The 25,766-nt window shown below is 40.9% G+C and overlaps 2 protein-coding genes across 2 annotated transcripts; one reads left to right on the top strand and one right to left on the bottom strand.

The window, feature by feature from the left end:
* Positions 1 to 5,355: 5,355 nt before the first annotated feature.
* LOC131977189 (uncharacterized) lies at positions 5,356 to 21,881 on the top strand. Its single transcript, XM_059340389.1, has 3 exons — positions 5,356 to 6,450; positions 9,787 to 10,870; positions 18,791 to 21,881. Exons 1-2 carry the CDS (start codon positions 5,356 to 5,358, stop codon positions 10,729 to 10,731), a joined length of 2,040 nt encoding a protein of 679 aa, XP_059196372.1. The 3' UTR covers positions 10,732 to 10,870; positions 18,791 to 21,881.
* mydgf (myeloid-derived growth factor) lies at positions 14,584 to 25,164 on the bottom strand. Its single transcript, XM_059341312.1, has 6 exons — positions 24,937 to 25,164; positions 22,409 to 22,459; positions 22,239 to 22,300; positions 21,889 to 21,970; positions 18,451 to 18,523; positions 14,584 to 16,812 (listed from the first exon to the last, which is right to left on the bottom strand). The coding sequence occupies exons 1-6, from the start codon at positions 25,096 to 25,098 to the stop codon at positions 16,733 to 16,735; spliced, it is 510 nt and encodes a 169-aa protein (XP_059197295.1). The 5' UTR covers positions 25,099 to 25,164; the 3' UTR covers positions 14,584 to 16,732.
* Between the last annotated feature and the right edge of the window lie 602 nt (positions 25,165 to 25,766).

Below are 25,766 nucleotides of genomic sequence, written 5' to 3'. Positions count from 1 at the left end.
GAGTGGCGCTGAAGAAGAAGAAATGATTCAGCTATTTCAACAATGATCGCTTTATTGTACTTTTCAAACAAAAAAAACAGCCGAGAGATATGCATTTGTTGATTTATGCAGCGGCAAAAAGAAGCAGGTTTATGTCCTGAAGCAGCAGATAATAAGTGAGTTATTGCACGAGAATAACCCAGGTTACCTACAGTATGTAAAACATTTTGTCACGTTTTGATTCTGTGGCCACATTGTCTGTTTTTGTTCCTCATTTCTATGGAAATCTACGTGTCAAGGCCGACATCCCAATCTAACAGCTGCGTCCATGCTTTCTAAATCTTATTACAGCGTGTGCAGAGTGTTAAAGGAGAAGCCCCTTTTACACGAGGCCTTTGCTGACCTTTCAAGCACTTCCAAATTTTCTCTCAACACCAATCTCATGTAGGTTAGCTGGCAGAGGAGCAGAGCAGAGCGAGCGCTGCTTATTATGTATTACTTTGCTTTTGTAGTCCCTCCACATCGTTACTCATCCAGTATGCTTAAAGGTGCTCTCCCCTCTGGCAAGCACAGCTATGACAGTCAGCTTGGAAGTTAGAAGTCTTTCAAAACTCTTTTTCCCCTGTCTTCCTCCCCTTTTCTCTGTCTCTCTTTTACTCTTTCTTGGTGTCCCCACGTCTCTCTCTCTTCCTCTCTCGCTCCAGTCCTCAGAGAGCACCTGACTGACGTGTTGTTCAAGGATGAAAAGCACGGCGGAGGGGAATCCAAAAGCAAACAACACAAAAATATACATGAGAGGACGGGAAAGACACTGCTGCACACACACACGCACACACACACACTCAGTGCTGAAGCCCTGAGGATTATCACCAGCGCGACACTGGACACTTCAGGGAAGACAGCATCTGCTCACTTCCATATTTAATACTGCAAAACAGAACGCTGTGTTCTCAGGAAACTTCTCATTTTCACTTTGTGGAAATACACAGCAAGATACAGTGGTGCGAACACATCTCATCCTCCAAAACTACACATTTGTGCTGTCCAGGTGGCTATAGAAAGTTCCCAAGTGCCCAGACGCATTCACACTGTGACTAAAAGCCATTTTGCACAGGAAATTTTGACAGACACGGGGTGCTTCGCCTTTTCAAAGCACCACTTTTACATCTATCTTTTCCACCAAGTTATGTAAGGTGTTCAGCGGTGTGCTCTCTCTCTCTCTCTCACTGTCTCTGCTCGAAGAAATTCTACCAGGAAACTGTATCTGCAGTGGCAGTAAAGTTCAGCAGACACACATGCCGAAGTGTCCCAGCACACTCGCTCTGCTGCTTCTCGATGGGCAGTCGGCCTGTTACAGGACTCAAAACAAGTGAGGGAGCGCTACAGGAGGCGGCAGACAAGGTTACAATAAGGCCATATGCTGTGTCTGTCATCCCCCTACTCCCAACTGCTCCACTGATATTGAAAACGACATGATGGTCACAAAAGTCCTCCTGTTTCAGAGTTTTCACAGAAGTGGAGGACATGTTGCAGCAAAGTGAAAAAGGAGATTTTTCTTCTCTCCCCACAGCTTTGGACCAGTTTCTGTCTGTTTTGTCCTTCAATCACACACAGCACATTAATATAATGGATGGAGTAACGACAACCGGACTCGAGAGGCTGCGCAGCCAGACTGCAAATGGACAGCAACTGTGACAGCTACTTATTATTCCACATTGACTTTAAAATGAGCGATGATTGTGTGTATCGCTACCATGTTATTTATGGACCTCACAACGTGGGTGGCTGATTGGAGGGGAACTTAGACTTTTAAAAGGCATGAATTTAAGGTCTTTAGCACACACACACACACAAACAAAGAAATATATTCAGGGCTATTTGTTTTGTCACATACTTTGCGATTGTCATCTTAGTGGGAGGTTGTTTAATGTGATATGAGGTACCTCTCAATACTTTTGAAAGAAACAAAAATGAACAAGGAACATTTTCATCATTGATTTGTAAAGCATGTAGCCACAGCTTTTCAGGAGCTAAGAAAACCAACCATGCTTTTAGCTTTGCAACAATCATGGATTAACTGGCACAGGCCCAGAGGCCCAGAGTGTCAGGGCCTTCACAGACGAAATGTCCTTCAAAGAGTCACGTAGCAACAAGGAAGAGAATCAAAATGACCACAAAGAGGCAAAAAGGAACTCGCAATGACTGTTAAAAAGGTGCAAAACAACCACAACAAGACACCGAGCAAATATAAAGAGACACGAAACCTCAGAGAGAGGAATAACGACTACAAAGAGTCACAAAACAACAACATAAATAGGCTAAACAACTATAAAGTCTGCTGCTCTTATATAGGAGAGGTGATGGGGCCGAATGGGATTTTAAATGGGTTCAATGGGTATATTGACTTTATAGCGACTACAAGGAGCCTTTAACTGGTTATGAAACAGTCTCAATTATTAATACTGATGAATCTATATGACCCACATAAGCAAACAAACCATCAGCGATAAGACTGGCCTTTTCTATGTAGTTATTCTTAATGTCTGTCAGATGAAACGGTTTACAGCAGTGGGTATGTTAGCAAGGGGAGAATTACATTTTTACATTATATTTTGCAGTTTCGGCTGATACTGGTGCAGGATCAGCAAAGAGAAAAAGGAATGAATTGACTGAAGAAGACAAAAAAATCTAAAAGAGACTGAGATAGAGCACAAGTTAACCTTGGTCGCTCATTCAGCAGAAAATTGTGGATTTGAAAGGATTCAAAAACCAATCCTGAAATGGCCCTCCTATTTTATTTCCGAAAATACATTGTTAGATACATATTGATTTATGTTGGTGGCTAAAACTTAGTTTCACCATCATCTATTACAGTTATTAATCTCACATAGCCACAAAAAGATACACACTCAATGACCTACATGATTTACACAATCAGGTTTGGAACGACACTGGTTAAACACAGAGATCTGTGAAGTTTAGCTTTCATTTAGCCTTTACATGTGTGTGTCTTATCTTATATATATATTATATACTATATACTATATTTTAATCTTATTTTTTTATTTTATGTTCTGCACAGTGAAAAAAATCAGATTATATTCAATAATATTATGTTACATCTGTATGAGACTGTGCTCTTGAAATAAATTTAAAGATGCAGTATGAAACATTAAGAGCTTATTTATGGTTCAGAGTCTAAATCAGGATTGCATCCGCACGTCTTTCGATCTTATTCCTAACTTCTGACAAACAGAAGCTTGTTGTTGTCCCTTGGTGTCACGTTTTAACACACTGGTAACTTACATGCACTAATATACCATCAAAGCTCGGATTTTGCCTCACTTTTTGAGCACTTGAACACTTTGTCCATTTTTTTCATAGCTATATGCCAAAATAGTGATGCCCACAAACATCCCGAACACAGCGAAATTTAAAGAAAAGAGAAAATTCAGGCAGAGCCAGGGCCTCTGCTGGGTCATAGGTGATCATTGAGAGGGATTACTTTTATATAAGCCTATGCATTGTCCTGCATAGTATCCCTTTAAACACACTCATACAGATATACATTAAGAGTTAAATCCTTGTATGCAAAAGCAAGCCCACCATAGCATAGAAACAGACGCTGTGTGCACCAGCATGCCGTGAGGAAAAAGGATTAATAGTCGCCGCCCCTCCACTTTCACTCTTTATTGTTTTTTTATATCCAGGCTAGTGGTCATTACTGGCTGACAGCAGTCTGTCGACATGTAGGCAGGAATCTTCTTAGCCTGCAGATTACACCAAGCCTGTGTCTGTTTTCTCTCTCTGCGTACCTATATAGTGGGATATGTCAGTGAATGAAGTCATTTTTTAACAGGGCACTACCAGAGGAATAGATTGCTATGCTGACTAACAGAATGACAGATGCTTTGAGTGCTTCACTGCTGAGTGACAGCAAACTGTCAGGGCTTTTTTAGTGGCTGTGCTGCCGTCTTTTCATTTCAGATGCTGCCAGAGAGGGAGGGACCCATCCATGCAGCCGCAGTTGAGTGAAAAGGCACCTAGGAGGCATCTTTGGGCTTGTCAGACACAAGAAATCTAATCCAGACAGCCAAGAATGGGAATTTGAATGAGAAAACCGAAAATAGCAGCTGTCTCTGCATAATTGGAACAAATGGAAGTTGGATATGCGGCGGAAAATAAAACAAGAAAACAACTGGGATGTAACGTGACACTATTTGCTGACAGTAACGATAAACTGGGGGGGGAAGCCATGCCACAGGCAGGCTGTTGTTTGTAGCCAGGCAGCTTATAGTTTCTGTCAATGTGATGCTGATCTCTGATCTTGAGGGTTGCAATTATGCGCCCCCCTACTATTCCTCCTCCATCCCTTCCTGCTGCCATCCTCCCCTACTCCTTTAAACCCCCTCTGGTATCCTAAGCACCATTTAATTGTGAAGGGCTGAGCCGGGGAAGGAGTAATCAGATGAGAACAGAGGCAGGGGGAATCACGTGGGTATATACTGGCTAACGGAGGATTAATAACAGTGGCGTCTTGATTGAAGTTCAGCTGCTCTCCCTGGCAAATGGGAGGTGGGGAGAGAGTGACAAAAAGGGGAGGGAAAGAGAGTAAAAGAGAGTTGCAAAGACAGAGGACGTACCGGGTTTTTAGATGAGAGCAGGGAGTAACAGGGAGAAGAGACAGAAATGGGGAGAGAAGAGGGAAATAGAGAAAGGGAGTTAGAGCAGTGAGAGGGAGTGGGAGGAAGAAAGAGCGAGGATAGGAGGCAGCGCAGCGCAGTGTGTGTGTGTGTGTGTGTGTGTGTGTGTGTGTGTGTGTGTGAGTGAGTGTGTGTGTGTGTGTGTGTGTGTGTGTATGTGTGTGTGGAGGGAGGGTGAGAGAGAGAGAGAGAGATGTAGAGACAGGAAGCCTCCACTGCTACTGAGCCAGTGAGACGCAGGCAGGCAGAGAGAGAAGACGGAGAGAGAGGGGCCCGTGGCATCTCCAAGGCCGGCCCAGTGAGGGGGTGAGGGGCTCAAGAGCAATACAACAGGGAGGATAGTGGGAGGAGAAGCAGAAACGGAGGGAAAAGAAGAGGGAGAAAGGCAGGGCGATAAAATCAGAAACAGGCTTCAGCAGGAAAAGGGGAGTGGGTGGGTGGGATCTGAGATGAGGAGGGAAAAAAGCAGATAAAAGTTTTGGAGTCGGAGCGAGAGAGGGAGAGAGGGAAGGGGAAAAGAGACTGAAGATAGAGAGGATTTAGTCTTGTTAATGGCAAAGGTAGGAGGGGATTCATGGAAAAAGAGGAGGAAGCTCTCTGTGTCTCAGGAGTCCTCCTGTTCCTCTTCTGCTTCTTCTTCTTCCTTTGAGGCTGCTGGACATCATCCATCACCATGTTCTCTGACAGCAGGACTCCAGCGCCGGGGGAGCAGAAAGGCTTCAAGCCGCACGCCCCTCACTTCATCCCCTGGCTGCGCAATAGTCTGAAGCCCCACCACAGCAGTGACCTGGGGCTCAATGGACCGTACAAATCCAGCTCAGAGGCCCGCAACAACCTGACCCCGCTGGAGAAAGCCAAAGGGATCGGCTTCTTCTCCATCCAGGGAAAGGAGCGGGCAAAGAAGGGGGAGGTTCGGTGTAATGGCGTGGGGATGGCGAGGATGCTGCCAGTGGTGCTGCGGGGGCATCACATCCTGCCAGGGAGTCTGGGGAAGCAGAGGGAGGACAGTCCTGCCAGGTGGAACCAGTCTCCAGAGCTGGAGCCACTCCCCAAAGCACAGAGCAGTCCCGGGGACGGCCCGCAGGGTCTGAGCAGCAGCTCCACATCTGCACAGGACAACCACACCTTTGTTAGGAACCACAGCAGCCACCAGAGTGACGGGACTAGCACCTCAGTCAGGAAATACGGGCCGCTAGTGAGACCCCCTCCTGTTTCCGTCCCTGCACTGCTCATTGAGGAGCCAAACTGTAAGGTGCCTGTTGTGGTGGACCTGGAGGACAGGAGGGGGAAGGTGTGGGACTACGCAAGCAGCACCACCTACCGCAAGAGAGACCTCCATTCATCCAGCTGGGTGAGCTCAGACACTAAGGGGCTGATAGAAAGGCAGCAGGGCTTCACCTCCAGCTTCAGCTACATCAAACAACAGAGCAGGAACTCCCAGAGCCAGAGAGACCTGAGGGAACCACCTGTGGAGGGTTTCAACGGGCCGCTCAATGGAGTCATCTTCTCCACTGAGGTTCCTCCGAGAGGCCTGGGCTGCACCACGACTCTGCGAGGCCCCAGGAAACCCAGACCAAACTCAGAGCATATCGCGGCCCCGGGCCAGAACCAGACGTGGGTCCAATTCAGGCCGACTAATGCAGGGGAGTCACAGAGGAAAGAATCAGGCTGCAGCAGGAAAGTGGTTCGAAACCAGATTAAACGGGTGGTGAACAACCTGGAGCAGGTTCTTACAGCGCTGAGGGATGTTCACCAGGAAATGAAAGAGGTATGGTTTTCGTTGATTCTGCATAACATTTCACCTCCACAATCATTTATTTCCTGGACTCTGAGAGAAAAACTAATTCAGAATAGGTGCAGAGAAGTTACTGCATCCTCTCACATTAATTTAAGTATTCCCTGATGCAGGAAATGTTCATGCTTGTGCTATAAAACCTTTAGGGCTCTTCCAGATAACAATGCAGCCTACAAATACACATCCTCAGCAGAATTTAACATGCATTAAAAAAAGTCAGCAGCAGGGTTTGATGAATCCACCACAGTCTGCAAACTGTTTCTGCAACTCTCTTCTGTCATCTGTCTGCAAACATGTACATTCATGCGTACATCTTCATAGAGGTGAATGAGACAATAGTTATGCTCCATTTGCATGATGCATTCAGACACTGCTGAGATGTGACATTAGGCAAAGCAGGCGCCGTCCTCTCTGCATCTTCCCTTTCTGTCTTTCCTCTCCTTTCCTCTCTCATCTCTTCCACCACTCTCCCTTCTCATAGACAGATGCTGCTCCAGGCACAGCTGGATAGCATTTTATAATCCATTTATGCCTGAATATCTCTGCCTCGTATTCCTCATCCAGTAAAAGTGACACGTAAATCTCGCCTCTTGGCATTTGATCTGCATCTGTGGGGTCGCGGCTAAACCCGAGGTAGTAACCTCATCATCCTGGCTGCGAGGTTTTGTGCGACAGTGTTAATGTAACGCTGATGAAAGAGCGTAGGCTACACAAAAAGAGTGGAAAGGGAGGAGGAGGGGAACAAGCAGACACTGTAATAGAAAATCCCAAATTTTCACAACAGAGGCGACAGATCAAAGGAAGATAAGGCACCAGAGAAGACTTTGGTCCCATATTTATTTCACAACCCTGTTTTATCATTCTGTTGCATGAAAGCAACCCTCAGTCGTATTTAATAATCAATCACTGTTATAAAAAAAGGAACTGGAGTGCGCCTTTAAAGCGTTTTAGACAGATACTATACAAATATTAAAGCAACACTAAAGAGAGGGAGAAAAAAAATCACGTCTTCAAGCACGCATGTCTTCTGCTGAGGCTTTCTGACAGATCAAAAACTGCTCCATGACTCAGAACTTAAAGCAAAACAGCAACTGTTTTTGTGAGTTAATCTGAAGGAGTTTAGTTACACTGACTCTACAACAAACGTCTCTGAGCACTGTATGTGCAGACCTGAGGGGTCAAAAAAGCATAGTTTTTAATAAACACTCTCGGGAGGAGCAGATGAAAACCCGGGTCCTCTGCTCTTTTATCTCGTCTGATTTCTGACATTAACAAGCAGCACCTGCCCAGAGTCACTTGATGTGCATATACACGCTGCACTTCAAAGTAATATGAAATGCCTCGCCCCAAAAAGCTTCAGCATGAAAAAAAAAAGAGGACAAAACAGGTCATCTTTTGACATCAGCAAGGATGTTGTTGAACACAGAGAACAAAACAATAATTCATCTGTTCCAGCAGGGGCCGAGGATTTATCTGTGCACATCGAGCAGGTGGAGAGATAGGTCAAACATTTTCCCCAGTGTAATTTTCTGCAATCTCTCCTGCCTCCATCATTGTGCATGTGTGTTTGTGTGTGTGTCTTTGTGTTAAGCATGTATGTGTGTGTATGCGTGCTACTGCCTCTGCACTCATTTAAATATATGCATCCAGACATGTATGCCTGTATATGATATATTGTACATTGTGCTTTTCACTACAAGTATTAAAAGGGAAACCCACCTAAATTTAGCTTACATATTTCCCATAATATCGTCGTTTCTAGGCTGGAGTAAATATTTTTTGTACTCGGTTGGAGCATGTGTGACATACTTACAGATTTAGAGCTGTACACCTGGTGAGAGTCCACTGCTGTGAGAGTGTGAAATCAAGTTAAACACAAGTGCAGAGATACAAAAGCAGAGATATTTATTATAAAGAGGCCACAGTGACTGGTTTTGTTTTTTATTAATCATTTATTAGAAGAAGCTTCTTAGAAAAGCCTTTCAAAAGAAACAAGAAGAGATGTTTCTGCTGCTGATCTTGGTTCAAATCTGGCTGAAGATCTTTGTGGCAAGTGTGATCGCTCGTCTATTTCCCCTCATTTTCTGTCACCTCTGTACCACCATCCAAATAAATGGCCAAAAAGTACTTGAAGTGTTGAAATGATTAGTCACTCAGTTGATGAAACGGTCAAGTCAAGATGAATTGAGTTATTTTAAACTTTATTTGGCAAGATGGTAAAACTCTCTGGTTTCCGCTTCTCAATTGTGAGGATTTAATATAGGTGTAATATTTTGGGTTTTTGAAATGTTGGTGGGACAAGAAAAAAACAATTTGTCTCTTGGAAATTGTGAACAAACACTTTTCACTATTTTTCTTTACACTACAAGTATCATAACTTTCAGGTTTTCATTAGGGGAACTCCAGTGATTCAGTGGTCAAACACGGCCACGTCCATTTTATATGAGCAAAGAGATAAAAGAAAAAAATGTTCACTGGTGGTGGCAAAGCAAATTTGCATAATGTCAGGCTCAACTTTGGCACAGTAGCAGCCTCACCAAAGACTCAACAACCACAAACACAGCAGAAATAGCGGCCTGACAGGTGACGGTCGGAGTCTGCATTTCCCTTATAAAGTTGGGGGTCGAGACATCCTGACTTTTAGTCCCTAATGCGAGCGAACTCCAAAAACACTGGACCCCACATATAGGGTCTTTCTCTCGACACACCTCTGGTTTTATAACTACAGCTTTCAGTTAAAAAATCTCGTACTTTAAACTGAGATGACCCCGATGACATCACTATGACGTCATCTTCTCAAACTGGAAAGCTCCATTCAGATCCAAAAGAGACATCATATTAATTGTTTCACAGGTTCAAAGTACTCCTCGTGTTTAATTATAAAAATGTTGGACTCGGACTTCGATTTAAATAAGATCTTCTGAACGCAACTACTGGATGAGTTTATGTAGGTGATAATATAACATACATATGAAGGTTCATTTAAAATTGAACACTGTATTTTTTGACTCATCCATCCACCCTGACCTTCTAAGTTCATGAGCTTTATAGGTCTTTATACTGCATCGCCTCATTTCCTCCTTTGCTCCCATCAAAATGACTATGGCTAGAGGTCACTGCCTAACAACAAATGTTAATGTGGGTCGTAATAAGCGGCGCCTCCTGGCTCACAATTACGTGGGTTATCTATAAATTATAGTGCATTACTTCTCCTAATGAGAACAGCCTGCCTCATGAGTACCAGATCTCCATGTGTAAAATCAGTGTAGTGCCCCTTTTTATTCATCAGTATGTATTTATCCGTCATAGGTGGTGCAGCAGATTGACTATCTTACCTCATCCATTGATCTGAATGCGGAGGAGCAGCAGGGGACTGAAAGAGGCGATAGCAGCTCCAGTTCTGCTTCCAGCTCCAGCGAAGTGACAATAGGCAGCATCCATCGGAGGCCCTCAGAGCCTGAGGACCAGCCAGGAACCACAGACTCATCTGGCAGCCTCAGGAGAGGTCAGCACAACAGGAGCCAGTCTCCAACAAATGTGCTGCTGTGCCCGGTAAACTCTGATTTTTCATCAGAGAGGAGTCGAACTCTTCGGTTCAGCTGCAGTCCGGGGTCTTCTGCCAGACAAGGAGGGCCGCTGCAGAACAACAATAATCTTCCTTCATCAAATCCTTCTCAGAACCTCACCTCCCATGATATTTCTTTGTCTCCCCAAAGAAGCCTCCCAGTCCGGCCTCCCACTCCTGGTCTATCTCCACTAACAGTAAACCTCCATCACCCCAACAGCCCTGGTTCTCAGCCTCACTCCCCTGGGCCATCCTCCTCCATCAGGGTCAGCCCTGTTTCCCCTCTGTCTCCAAAGCCTCACCCGCCCCCCACTCTCAGCCCGTCTGTCATCATTGAGAACAGGCTTGGGTCTTATCAGACCCCACAAAGCGACCACCCATCTGCCGGTCTCCTCTCCCCATCGTCAGCCCAGCCTCCGTCTGCCAGCTGCCCACCCACTGACTCAGAAACTGTGTCCAACACTGACCGAGAGAGGCGAGCATCCTCAGCGGGACCTGTTCACAGACCTTCACAGGTGTGCTCTGCCCCCGCAGCCACAGCTAAAGCACCAACAGCGCAGGGCCGCAGAGGTCGTAAGCCTCCTCCGTACCCCCACAACGGACCCTTTGAGCACACAAAGAAGGCGAAGGAGCCCCGCAAAGCTCCTCCGTATCCTGAGAAAAGAAGGCTGCTCTCGACCACAGTGTGAGACAATGCAGCAGGAGGGGAGGCTGATCGAACAGAGCCGCATTCACAGCACCAGCCGCAAGAGTGGAGAGTGATTTAAGGCTCGCCAAGTTGAGCTGAGACCAAGTTTCCAAGGTGACAGGACGCAAAAGCAACTTGGGGTGAGTATGTGAGGATGAACAGCTTGGCTCTGCAGACGTCCTTTTCCCGATCTCTTGAGAATATAAGCTGAACATACACAGGGCATCATAACATCTGTCTGGGTTAACGCTCTGGTAACAAGAGCTTCTATGCAGATGCTCAGTTTGCTCTCAGACTCCCACAGATTGCACAGTTAAAGGGCAAAGGAGAAGGCCTAATTAGAAAGAAATATGAAGGAAGTTGTAATTACTGCAAGATGACAAGACAAAGTAAGAACTGATTACTTTAGTGCACTTCAACCCAAGCAGCCAGACACATCCACTCACATGTATCAGCATTGTCTGGGTTAGATAATTGCTGTCAAGAGTCTTGATGGTATAACGAGAACTCAGTGCAGCTCAGGGTACTTTAGCTCAGCGGTGTGAAAAGCACACGCTGGGGAAGAAAGGCTGGAGATCTGTGATAGATCTGCAGACAGAAAAGGTCTGGTGATGTGGGGAACTTAGCAGGGCCAGAGAGGAAGAGCTGACTGGGTCACCGGCCTGGCGCCTGGGTGCGCTTCAGGGGAGACAGGGGGCAGCTGGCCATTCGTTGTACCCTTCACCGAGCCCCCGGTGTTAGAAAAATCCCATCTCCTTTGCTGCCTCTGGCTTGACCGACCCGACCACAATCTCCATCTGTTCCCCTCCAAATGTCAGGAGATGCAAAGAGAGAGAAATAGGGGGCAGGTGTGTGTGAGAGGAAATAGAGGGAAACACACACTGAAATGTCTGTTGGATTGATTACATAAATACAGTGCAGCAAATCGATTGATATTCCTTTAAGTCATCTGATATTGCACTCTCTGAAACGTAATGCCTTTCTGTGGCTCTATTTTAAAAAAGAATACAGCTAGGGGTATTCTATATTTTCTCTTATTGTCAATGGATGAAATGAAAAAAACTCTAAAGTGTTAGTCCTCCTCTTAATGCTTCTTGACTTCCCAACCTGGCACTCTGCACCAAGCCATGAAATAATGCATTTCTTGGGGAATATTTTCTGCCACAGATTAATAAACATTTGGTGCTCTTGTGAGTATTTACAGCAGCAGGGATGTGTATGTGGGAGTGACTCAACATGAACTACATGCTGTCTATGGCACTCAGCACCAAGCCCATTTGTTCCCACTGAATAAGTCAATCTTGAAGAATTTTCCACAAATATGTAGCTTGATCACAGCTCAGTAGTTTCCTAAACTAGCTGGGAACTGTAGTTTATTTTAAGCAAACATTACCCAAGCAGGAGGTGTGTATTTATACACATTTGGTGCTCTAATGAGTATTTAGAGCAGCAGGACGGTGTTTGTGGGACAGACTCAGAATAAACTGCAGTGTCCACATTCATGCTAATGAAGGAACATGTCAGTCCGTGCAGCGGCCTGGCTCACTGATGTGTTTTTAATAGTTTTTGGGCAACAATGCAGGTCTGCAGCACAGAGAAACAAATGATATCAGGCTTTGGATGACCAGAAAATGCTTGTTTGTGACATGAACTGATTGTTGGTTTTGGGCTTTTCATGTGATGTGAAAGAAAAAAATATATATCAGAAGATAGGAGACAACGAGTGTACAGCTCAGTGAGGTACTAAGGTGCAGCATTGCTTCAAGCTAACATCAGCATGCTCGCATCACAGCAAGTGAGATATGTACAATAATGGGCCATCTTCGAGTGTCAGCATGGTGACAGACACTGGTTAGCACAAAACACAGCTGTTTAGTGCAAGTACAGTGCTGATGAGATGGTGATGATAAAATGTCATTAGTTTTGCATGGATTTTTGGTTATAAACCAAACTCACATTCTTACCTGATGATACTGCAGACTTTTTAGACCCTCAAAAAGGTTTGGGTCAAAACTTACTGAAGTAAAACTATCAGCATCAAAATGTACTTAAAGTATCAAAAGTAAAAGTATGCATTCAGATTGTTATATATATTCTAAATATATTATATTATTTGTATTGATGCATTTATGCAAGAATTATTTTACTGTTGTCAAAGCAGGGCTCATTTTAATTACTTAAGATACTGTTATGTTCTTAAATAATAGCAACAAAAAAACATTCTAATTACTTTGATTTAATGTTTTTCCATGTTAAATCTTAACCTAAAAGCACAATATTTACCTCTAAAATATAGTGGAGTAGAGGTATAAAGTTACATAAAATGGAAAATACTTGAGTAAATGTACCTAGTTACGTCAGACCACTGCCAGCAACGTCACGATGACTGCATCCGCTATTATTACACAGTCAGTTATAGATGCACACTGTCTTCTGCTTGGATCCATTGTAGTTACTATTAATCCTGAGGAGAACAGGATTTTCTGCACAACATTTTATGGAAATCCTTCCAATAGTTGTTGAGACATTTCACTCAGAGCCAGAAATGTGGTTTGGTCTGCTGGTGGTGCTAAAATAATAATCACCAAAGTGAGCAGGATTCATCCTCTCGGGAGAATGAATGTTTGCATAAAATCCCATTGCAATCCACTGAATAGCCGTTGAGATGTTTTAGTGTGGATTGAAGCATTGGACTGACTCATCCCTGGAGCCACTTTGCTTGCGTGGCTAAAAATGTTTCAGATTTGTCTTTCATGTACGTCATCGTAATGTAAGCCAGTTTTTGGCAGCATCAAGTGTATATATATTCCTGATGGCCGTACTGTAGGGGGGAAAAGTTGAAAGTAAACATCTCTACTGGTACCAGATGGTAAACAGTAGTGATATGTGTTCTGTGTTAGGATGACAGCATAGAGGCAGCTTTGAGTCTCACAGACACAGCGATCCAGCAGTAAACAAAGAGATATTGTTCAACAGAGACTTATTACTGAATGGAACAACCACCATGAGAACAAAGTGTCACATTTTTTATCAGCAAAACTGGAAATCGCAGTCTGAAATGGTCACGACTTTGCTATAGGATGCTTTAATTACAAGTAGGGGACTCTGTGGGAGTTTTTTGTTGCAGCTCTGCCAAAGTGTTACTACACAAAAGATTTTCTCTGCATGAAATTTAGATGTTTTATAGTTAGATCTTAAATTAGAGCTGCTAAATAGCGTGCAGTATAAACGTGTAATATTTCTATCACAGGATTCAAACTTACTGATGCCAATTTAGCGACAATCAAGACGACTGATTTTCTCATGGCTTAACATAAAATGAATAAATCCCTCCTGACTCTATATCTCTATAAGCCCACAAAGATCAACGCTCTATACATTCCCATATGTGCCTTTGGATTTAGTAGATCCTCCCCGCAAAGCCGTTTCCCCCAGAAATTAACAAGAAACAATGGAAGCTCTTTATCTCGTGGAAACATTTATCCGAGGACAATGTATGTTAATTGAGTACACTTACAGAATACATTTTTCATAATGCTTATTTTAAATAAAGTCTCATACGAACTCTCATTTGTATGCTGAAAACCTGTTTGCTGCAGCATACAAACTGAGTTTAAATTAGGAATACATTAGTGCTGGTACCAAAATTACTGTTATTTTTAGGCAGATATGACGGGGGCATAAAACCGCTCTCCGCCATGTTTCATGGTGGCCCGGCTCTGACAGTGCTCAGAATATTTAATGCTTCCATGCTGGCACTCAAATTTCTCCTCTCTTTTCATGTTTACCCTCTAACGAGGCTGTGGGAGGTTCAATCAGATCCTGACTGACATAACAAGACAAAAACATTGAATTATCTCCAGAAGAGTGACAACACGTCTTTATTCAAACATCCATCACATTTCATCATGAATCAGAACAATCCAGAAGTAGCAAAAAAAGGGAAAACATGTACAAAGTAACATCTTTTATATGTATGTGTGTTTTTTTCAGCACATGGATGTGGTTACTTCCTGTAGACGGTGACACACAAACATCCCCAGCTGTTTCCTCAGCTCCAGAGGATCACCTCGAAACCAAACCAAACAAGGTACGAATCTCAGTAAAATAAGTAATCTAACCAAAGAATCAAATCATCACAATCCTCAAAATCTGAAATCAATCCCCAGAACTCATCCTGTGCACACTTGCATGGATCTAAGAAGATTTAATCAATGTAAAGAAGATAAAGGAAATCCTACTCACTACATAAGAGAACATGTACTTCTGAAACCTGCACAATACCCTCGCTGATCCACACATGTGCCGCTGAAGGATCAAAGCAGAAAGTTCAAGAGCGGCTCAGGAATATGTGATGCCACATACTCCATATGAACTGTAATCCAGATTAAGGATGTAAGAAAATATTTACACTCGAGTATCAAGATATTATGTTTTGTGATACTTTATCATTTTCCAAAAACACTGGATCGATTTTGAAAGAATAGTTTCAAATGCAAAGATTTGCAGCAGACAAATTGCACAAAAAGTAGTCTCAAGATGTCAAAGGGACTATTCTGATTGCATAACATGTATTTTATTTGTGCATATGATGGTGTGTTCTTTGTACTATGACAGTTTTCCTAAAATTAGAATGCTTACACTATTGCAATATATTGAATCAGAAATCTTACATAAACCCTGTATCGTATCGCCAGATTCTTGCCAATAAACAGTCCTAATCCAAATTTCTTTGCATGCCTTATATTTAAGTTATTTTGGGTTAAACTTAAAACGGTGTAATGTGAAGACATTGAAGTATATTTAAATTACAAATTAGGGGGGAAAAGGTTATTTCTTCAGCTGCAGGTGTCAAATCAAAAAAATTTTAGGTAATTATTCATTTTTTCCAAAATGATCAGGTAATTTCAAGTAAAATAATATTTATTTCTTTTTCCTTCTTTCATATTTTCTCAATGATGAATTCACATAAGGGCTGCATGATTTATCAAAATCACACTGTGTACCACTCTGAGTTAAGTATTTTGTTGCTGCAGAGATGTCCCGGCAATATAAATTGTATTCTAAAGACTTTAAAATAACAGTTATCATTTGAATTTATTGTTCTATGGAAATGAGAATTATTATGCAAAAATTATCATTCCGATCCATTCAAATATCATCATATCGCGATTACAGTATCAGTCAAAATAATTGTGATTAGATCTATTTTCCAAGACCTTATTCAAATGCGCTGATGCACTGATCATCTGTGTATTGTGTTTATCCGTCTCTGAATATCATGTTATGAAGCTGCTATCTGCTCTATGACAAGTACCCCTTCTGGCCAAAACCACAAACATAACACAATGTGATCACAAGAGGTACCGATTGGTGATTTAGGGGATAAATGTGTGCTCGCAGTTATCTAGAACAGATGAATATAAACAGACAGCGAGCGAGAGGAGCTCAGCTCAGAACGGAACAGAAGATTGAGGAAAATGTAATTGTTTATGTGTGTGCGATGACGCTATTGGAGATTATTCACTTTCCTTTTAGGATTACACGGGATGGATAAATCCCTCCCTACTCTAAATGTGTTATCTACACTCTACAAGCCCCCAGACACCAATCCTCCATACATTCACATACGTCCACAGTGGATCAGAACAGATTTGCTCGCAGTAAATCTTATAGCTTCCGAAACTAAGAAACAACTATGGAAGCACTTTATTTAATGGCAGAATTTTAACTAGGACATTATGTTGTAAAAAAAAAATGCAATACTCAACTGATGGCTCGCTGTATTTTTTTGTCGATAGCAGCATTTTCAAATCCACTGTAAAAACATACCGGGTAATTAATGCACTGACACGCAAAGTGCTGCAAAAGCAACATCAGTATCATCCCTCTTTAATTTTTGGTTGTTACTCTCGCAAATCCATCCTTCATTGACTACTGAGCTGAAACAGAGAGGCTCAGAGCTCAAAACACGGCAGAAGCCGAGTCAGACTTCTGACCAATCACAGCTCATCGTGGCGTGTCTGTCCAATGGCGGTCAGTTTGGAGAGTTGAGCGCTGAACTTCCCCTGCCTGTGGGTCACTGCAGGTCAGAAAAAAGAAATGAGTGTCACAGATGAAGGTAAAACAAAAACAAGGACGCACAGCATCACTGATGCAAAGCACCTGAAACCGGCCGGTATCACCTGACTGCAGAGCCAGCAGTCTGAGACCTGCAGGTCGAGTCCAACCTGCACTGCCTGTTGGCAAGGAAACTAACAGCAGGAAACTAATAGCTGCTGCATTTTTCACACTAATGCCCCCTGCAAACAATGAGTTCAATTTCTTCTTTTTACTCTACGAGCTGCTTGTGCTTGTGGTGTTATATTTGACAAATCGAACCGTAAAAATGTCATAGTTTTGTTCACTGAAGCATATTTTCTACAGAGGTGGGATACGAGAATAAAAGGAAACAAGAAAGGAAATTGTTGGAACTTGAGTTTAACTGACGACGCGATGGCTACATACACTTCTTATTGCCTGTAAATGTTGCTACCTACAGGCAGAAAAGTTATTTTGCAATTGGTTCATTTGTGCCACCTGCAAAGTGGTGCAAAGTGGTGGTATACGTTTTTAATGTGAAAAGTCCCTAAAATACATGTGTGGTAAAACCTCAAACACAAAGCTATCAGCAGCTTAAAAAACGCAGTTGTTTGCAGGAGGCACAAATTAACCAATTGTAAGATAAGCCAAAAGAAGTGGGTCAGTCATGGGTTTGTGGATTACTGTTCTGAAGCCTCGAGTTTGGCTTTTTGGCCGTCACCATCTTGTTTTATTCGAGACAGAAGTGATTATATTCGTAAGAGAGGGTGGATTGAGGGAGTTACCAGCTTGGTGTGGCTCAATACTGTTAGCATAGCGAATGCTGTGGTAGCGACTTGTTAATCATAAGGTAGCCCGCCCTTAAGTATACCCTGCTTTATAGTGTATTTTACCCCTAAACCAGACCATAATTTAAAAAAAAAACGTTTACCGACGTAATAAATCAAGTGAGAAGTAGGGTCATTTTCTCATAGACTTCTACACAATTGGACTACCTTTTGCCAGTGGAGTCGCTTCCTCCTGGCTCTTATGGAAGCTTCACTTTCCACCTTTGACCTTTTTATACAGTCTGTGGCACCTGCAGGTCTCAGCTATAGTGACTTTTCTGTCCTGTAGCTGGTGCAGGACGGCACATGTAGAACTGGTCTGACAGTGACTGAACAGTTCGCCCTTGTGGTGAATCTGCAGCCTGTTGTTATTGATATATTTTGCATCTAAAAAAGCTAATTACCTCCTGTGCTTCTGTTTAGGAGTTTATCCCTCGAAATCATGTCTGGAAGTGTTTCCCAGAGGTTTCACAGAGACGAGATTATCCTAAAAGTCTGTGATAGTTCCTGCAGTCTATAAGCCTCTGTACTGTCGTGTCTAATCTGCTGTTACAGTAAATTGCTGTGTGACTTGTCAAATCCTGCTAATCACAGTCCGGAACTGGAGCCACAGTGGGGATTTGTGCAGAAACTGAATAACAACAAATAATGCTACAGGGACAAATGGCAACCCACTCACAGCTGGAGCATATGCTTTAGAGGGAAACCAGCAGGAAACTCACAACGTGATGGAGGGGAGGGTGGGAGCGAGAGATTGACGTGACAAGCAGAGGGAGTTGATTGAACACTTGGAAATACAATCAATTTCTCACCTGTTGAGTCTCCTATGACAAATTCCTCGGGCTTCAACCGCACGTCACTGTGTCCTGCAGCCGCTGTCTGAGACTGAGACAAGTACAGCAGCAGTGAGGAGGAGGAGGAGGAGGAAAGGGAGGAAAAGAAAGACAAATAAAAAAAAATAAACAAAAACAGGATGAGAGGCTGCACAGGAGACAATTTCTTTGCAACAGACGGGCCGGGAGAGTAGGAGGATGTGGCGACAAGGTCAAGGAGATGCTGCGCGGGGGTGGCAGGTGTGTTTGTTTGTGTGTGTGGGGTTATTTTTGTCCCATCATTTTAGTTATTTTCTGTGTGTTTGTCTTCTGCTTGCAGGGCACGGAGCCAGAGCAGGAGGAGGAAACATGTGCTCTCACTAATGACAGAGTGTCAGGACTGCCCTTGCTGGGGGAAGGAGGCGTGTCAAGGTGTGCTTCACTTCAGCGGCGACCACATCAGACACGGCAGACCTCCGCTAAGTGACTGAGCTCGGGACGAGTCCAGACATTAACCTTCCAGCAGACATTACGTGCACAGATACGGCAAGTCTGACTTCCAGGGGAAATAAAGGCTTTTCTGTTTCTTTGACTGCCTGTGTTTGTTGGAGTTTGTCAGAGTTGGTTTGAGCTGCTGGGATGAAACTCAAACCACCTCTAAAGGACAACGGATCTAAAAATGTACATGGACACATGGAGCACGTGATGGGTTTCCATGGATACACAAGTATTAGTTGAAGGGATGTGCAGTAAAGCAAAAGACAGGTCCAAAGTGCAAGTAAAAGCGTGTATTATTAAATTCTACTCAGGACTGAGTGGTCAGGTACATTCAGCAAGGCTCTGGCTCTCAGATGATGCAAGGTGACATTTAATCTTATGCAGCCAGACTATTTTTTATCTGACTGGAGAAATAATTAGGAGGGAAAAAAGGTACTGTAAGGTAGGTACTTCAAAGTACTAAAACTGCAAACAGTCAATGCTTTTCTAATTGTGGTTTAATTGATTAAACGTTTAAACTACAAATTTATTAATTGAACATGCAAAACATTCTTTTGTTCCAGCTGAGCAATCTGAAACTAATTTGGCGCCATTTTTTTTTTTTTTTTACAAACAATTAATCCATAAATTAAGGGATCACCAGGTTAAAAATTGCACAGGACAAAAATTGAAGCACTTTTGCGGAAACTTAACCAAAACTTTTCCAGACTCTCAAAGCCTTTATCATTGTATTTGAATTATTATAAATGCAAAAATAAAGTTTACAGAATTTATTTATACACACAGCAATAAATGTATGTTGTCACTTTATTTTACCAGCTCTTCAGACCAACTTTGTGTGGTTTGATCATGATTATTTAACGTTGGGTTAGGGTCAAGTTTAAGATGCCAGGAGAAAAATACCAAACAAAATGAGGTGGGTAATTTAGCTAATCCTGCTCATAAATGATGAATTTAAAGGCATACTATGCAGAAATTGTTGCTTAATGTCTGTAAATACAACATTCATGCTCTTCGACTCAACAAAAATGAAAGCAAATCCCAGATTCACTAGTTTTCGAACTTGCTTTGTCCACTATGTGTTTTGCAACATTATATTTCCATTTCTTCAGCGCCCTATCTGCCATTTCCATAACTTTATGACCAAAGTGTGACACCCAGAAATGAATGGTAAAAAGGAAATACAGCCAGAGAAAGGAAAATCCTGCATATCGTACTTTTAAGACTTCTCTTAACACCATTTATGCAGAAATGTTACATGCATTTCACATAAATATGCATAAAGATAATGCAGGATAGAGGCACCCTATGGCAAAATAACAAATCATGTCTTTACATGTGACAATGATCTTTTCACAGAAGATCAAAAGTGTAGGTGTGGACAGCTACCAGCTTTGCGGTAAAGCAAAGTAAAGAAAAACAAACTGCAAGACCAAAAAAAAGAAAAAGTCCAGCCTTAATCTCCTCCCTGAGCCTGACAAATGTGTTGCTGTAGTGCTGGTGCATAGGTGGGTGCTTTATTATTTTCAGGCTACGCAAAACTGTTCATCAACTGTGTTTTGCCTTGATTTTCTGACATTTGTGCAGACACTGTAAATTCTGTGCTCCAAAATTGTTTTGGGGCAAAATGGAATGAAAAGCTTTAATCTCCACACTGACAGGATGCATTAAAAGTGTGCAGTAACATTGAGGAAAAGGTTTTTACTTCACTTTGTCTCTGTTAGGCTGTAAAGTCCTGGGAGCTTCTAGCTGCCCACCATAAGCTTGACTCCAACTAATCACTCAGTGGGGGGAAAGCTGAGGAGCTCAAACTGAGGAGCACCTCCAGCACCTTAACTACACTCTGCAGGATGTGGTGCAACTTACAAATTACAACACTGAGAAGAACAAAGAATGTGCAGAACGTTTAAGATAAAACACGTAGTTTGTTGTTACTTTGGTAAGAACCTGCATTGAAATTGGGGTTTTGAGTCTGAGTCAGAATAAAGACAAATGCAAAAGGTCTATTTCTTCCATTGTTGTGTTTAAGTTTTATAGTCTGACTGGGACTGCACAATGTTAGGAGGATATGCAATATACTACTATTGTTGAATATCAAGATAACAATATTACTACTGCCTTTCTGTTGCGTTCATTCTTTTATTGAACAAATTTAACATTAAACTAAACAGAAATGGCACAAAAAAAATGTCAGTAACAGTTTAAGATGCAGTTTTCTGCTGTTATTCTCATTAACTATCTAAAAAAATCCCTAAGTTCAATATTGCAGTCTTTTGAGATGTGTTTATTGCACAAGTTGACCTTGCAAGGACGGTTAAAAAAAACAATATTTATGATGCAGCTCTCAGTTTGACTTGTTTTATGATCTGACTGATTAAGAGCTGCACAACAAACTGACGATGTCATGAATATCAAGCTGTAACAGACTGATATAGAAGCCATGTTGTATATTGTTACCTTAATTCTCATAATACATGGCTGGATGACAATTATGGATTTTATTACAATAAACTCAGCAGAAGTTCAATTCAGCCGTTATCCCTGTTGAGGATTAGTTGACTGAAAGGCTGCAACTGACATTTATTTTATATTATTGATAAATCTGCCAAAATAGTTTGGTCTGTAAAAAACTGGGAGGGATATTTTTCACTTTTTTCTGACACTTTAAAGTCTAAATGTTTTGTTTATTCGCCAAAACCCAAATATATTCTCTTTAATATGATGTAAAAGAGAAAAAAAAGCAGGAAATCTCTGTATTTCAGAGGCTGAAAACAGCATTTTCTGCCATTTTCACATGAAAAAAATAAGCAAACAAAATAATTGATGTGGTGTTTATCTTTCAAGCAACCTTTTAATTAGTCAACTAATCATTGCAGCTCTAGTTGACGACATAAAGATGAGTTCAAGTAAACAGGACAGTTGCGTTTCTTTTATACTTACATATGCTTCGGCGTATTCAATTTTGGTTCCCTTCAATTCGGCTTTGAACTCAGTGAAAAACAGGTAGGATTTCCCCTGAGGCCTGGTGAAATGAAGAAGAAGAAATATTTGTTACCAACATTAACTCATTTGCATTCGCTCGCTTATTAAGTGAAAGCCTGACAGGAATACATTGAAACCACAAGGTTAGAAAACTCTGTTGTATTGTTTCTGCTCTCTACTGGGGCTGTCACGATTAACTACAATCAAATAGTGACTCAGTGGAAAGAGACACTGAAGACATGCTGAACATCAGGGTCACTGAGGTGTGTGTGTGTGTGTGTGTGTGTGTGTGTGTGTCAGTGTCTCACCTCCACACAGAGCAGGAAAACAGTCTGTCGTCGTCACTCAGACCCACACTCATCAGCCATTCCTGTTTGGCACAAAACCAGAAGATTATTTAAATATTTGTGCATAAAACCTGCTTTAATTAAAAGTCCGTAACATGATGCTGCAGACGGACAGCGAGACAGAGACTCACCTCGTTGGTTCCCCCTTGTGAAGCATAAGTGAATGAGCATTCATACTCCCTCTGAAATAACAAAGTGCTAGTTAGTGCATTGTTAAATCTGCATATTAGTTTCATTATTGATCTATTATTTACTTTTAAGGGGAGACACTACAGGTTAATGCAGTATTTTATTAACTTATAGATATCACCATAAAACTTCCCCAGTTTGTTATTTAATTTTTTTTTGCACTACAAGATTTCTAAAATGTTATGTTTGGCTATACAAATGAGGTGTGGGCTTATTAAATATGCACTAATTTGCATATATTTCCACAATGTAAATCTGAATATTGGATAAAGCAAATTTCAAAGTAATCATTAAGTTTTTTTACAGAAGGAAATTGAGATATCTCCTTTTAAAATTTCATAAATCACAAAATACTTTCAAAAACCATAAAAAAAATATTTTCATCATATTTTTAGGACATGTTGTAGAACATGTTATAGACGTCACAGTATGAATGATATATAGATAAACCTCTCTGATAAAACCTTCAGAATATAGTCAAGAATAAAACTGGAAAGTTTGGTGTATGTAAGTGGAGATGAAGTTGAGATTTATGGCTCAGTATTAGAAAAAACTCATTTTGATAAAACAATCTTTAAATATTTCATACATTCTTAATTGAAAGGACTATTTGAAGAAAAAATATTGAATCTTATTCACAGCAACAACAGTATAGAACATTTAAAACACATAATGTTGTGCAGAAGAGTGGGAGTTTTCTAATGATGCCTGTGATGTCGAGGTTTCGACCATGTTTACGGTACTACACGACGCAATAGAACACTAGCTTTTAGTGAATTTAGGAGAAATCTATAGGGACACGAATGTTTCAAATATAGTACAATATACATCTAAACTTTTGTTTTGGAGTGTTTTTTATTCTGAAAGAAGGCATCTTATGGGAGACAAAATAACCCCAAACCTTAAAATTAACAGGTCCATGAACAGGCATTTCTGAACCAGAGGGAAAAATAATAAATTCATAGTTTTTGTTCAGCAAACATACGAAAAACATTAATTTCTGCAGCTTTTCAGTATTTCTTTTCATAATGAATTCAATGGTCTGTTCTGGCTGCTGGTGTGATAACAGTGTTTTGGAGACATCAATCTGTCCTCTGTTAAAGACGTTTCTCACAGCAGACATTTTGACATGTTGTGAATGTTACACCTGATACTATGCATGAGGAATCACAACTAAACTAGGGCAGAGCGATAAATCAATATTATCTCCTCTTTCAGCAACTTCACATCCTGATGGAATATTATCAGAGTAAAGACTTTTCCAAAACTGTGAGACACTTAAAAACTGTTATTGACTAAACATATACGGCATTGATTTCAACATCAGTTTGATCATTTTATATCCAATTTTGCAAAGATCTGCCATATTAAAATACATATCAATAAAACACCCCTTTTGCAGGGAAATATTGTGAAAATAAACCACCATGTTATTTATTTATTTGTGTATTTAGTTATTTTTATTATTAAATTTCTTTATAATAAAAAACTAAATACAAAACTGAATAAAAAATAGAATGTCTTGCAACAATAAAGATAAACAAAACAATAAAGCAAAAAAGTTAAAATAGTTTTCATGTATTGCTTGGTCTCATTTTCAAATATAATAAATGAGGGTTAAGAGCTATTGTATTTGCTTCTGTGGATATGAGATTTTCCTAAAACACTGATTAGGTTAATAATATAATATTTTATTTTATTGCCATTACATTGATTAAAACTAAAATAAAATAAACATTCTCTGGGCATAAAGTCATTTTTTAAAAAGTAAAATCAGACTCAATATTAATAAATTGGTAAGATAGCCTTTCAGTACTGGAGCCACCATGTTATTAGTAACACCTGTGCTTTTCCAGCCATGTCATGTCAAAATGTCTGCTGTGAAAGAGCTTACTGTTATTTTAGACCATTTTCATGGACAAATAATTAAGCAATAAATAAACAAATAAAATTAATAATTTACAATTAAAAAGCAAGTAAATGGTTGCAGATCTCGTGGTAGGCATCTGTATTTAAACTTTAATAACTATTATATATGAAAGTAAATCAATTTCCAAAATTAAAACTGTGAGCCAATCAATGGAGCCGTTGTGTCACTGAGGCAGCGACGTGTCAGCCTCTCACAGGCTGTGTCGTCATCACGCTACGACGTCGGCTAACCATCGGAATGTAGTTTTTCCACTTATGTAGTGAAAAGTACCAAATTTATTGAATTTTACTCACTCTTAATGAGAGAAACGCAGCTCTAATGCACACAGTGCAGTCCATGATATGTTCAATCCTGTCATGAGGCTGTCAGCGACTTAATAATCAATAACAATGGAGCTAATTACAATAAGTACACGGTGAATTAGCTTGTATTTAAACTTGCAGGCTTAGATTAAACATAGCTGGTGCTTTCTATCAGGTTTTGTTGAAAAACGGAGGCTAATTGTGTAAAATAAAGAGAATATTTAATGCAGTGACTTACAACCGCCTCAGTGAAAGTGTGCACCACTCCTCCCGGTTTGACGTTAAACTGCACCGTCTTGGACCGGTCAGCAGAAGCGTCCACCAGGACGACAGCTGCAGTCAACACGAAGACAAGCAGAAACGCCAAATTCACAGAACAAAAGTTATTTTTGGAGGCCATGTCTTCCTTCTTCTGATGATGAGTGGCGAGTGGTGTTTCGCTGTAATTGGTTCTCCTCCCCGCCGGGTATCCCGTCGATTGTGGATGTCGTCACATCAGACGTCACAAACCAAGGAAATGAAATATGATTTTTTTTAAATAAAAAAATACTTTCTGGGTTCTGCCCATTGTGTGAAACTAATCAGAACATTAATATGGACTCTTAAAGTCTCATATTAGATATTTTTTTTAACACAATACATTTAACATTGCCTTCATTCTAAATCTCCTGATTTTACATGGTAAGTTTTAATTCAAAAGTACCCCAAATTTAATTGGATTTATATGCGAGTCTAATTTTTTAAATAAATACTAAAAAAAAACTATGACAAATTGTATAGCGTTTTTTTAACAGAGGAATAATGTGTTTCTTTTTTGTTGTTGGGTAATTTAATCTATGTACTCCATTTATATTGCTTATATATGTTGTTATTCATTTGTCTGTAAAGTAATTTTCTTGTTTATCTGTGTAATTATATTGAGCCCATGCCTGCATCGTTTGTAAATTTGAATTTTGTATTCAATGTAACTTTAAAAAAAAAAGAAAGAATAAATACATTTTAAAAAGCAAACATAGCCTAAAACATACTAACATTAAAAAAAACGTATCTCTCGACAACGTAGCAATA

This window comes from Centropristis striata, chromosome 9, assembly GCF_030273125.1.
Source record: "Centropristis striata isolate RG_2023a ecotype Rhode Island chromosome 9, C.striata_1.0, whole genome shotgun sequence".
NCBI lineage: Eukaryota > Metazoa > Chordata > Actinopteri > Perciformes > Serranidae > Centropristis > Centropristis striata.
The sequence above is the reverse complement of the archived record's forward strand: the minus strand, read 5'-3'. Positions and strand labels throughout refer to the sequence as shown.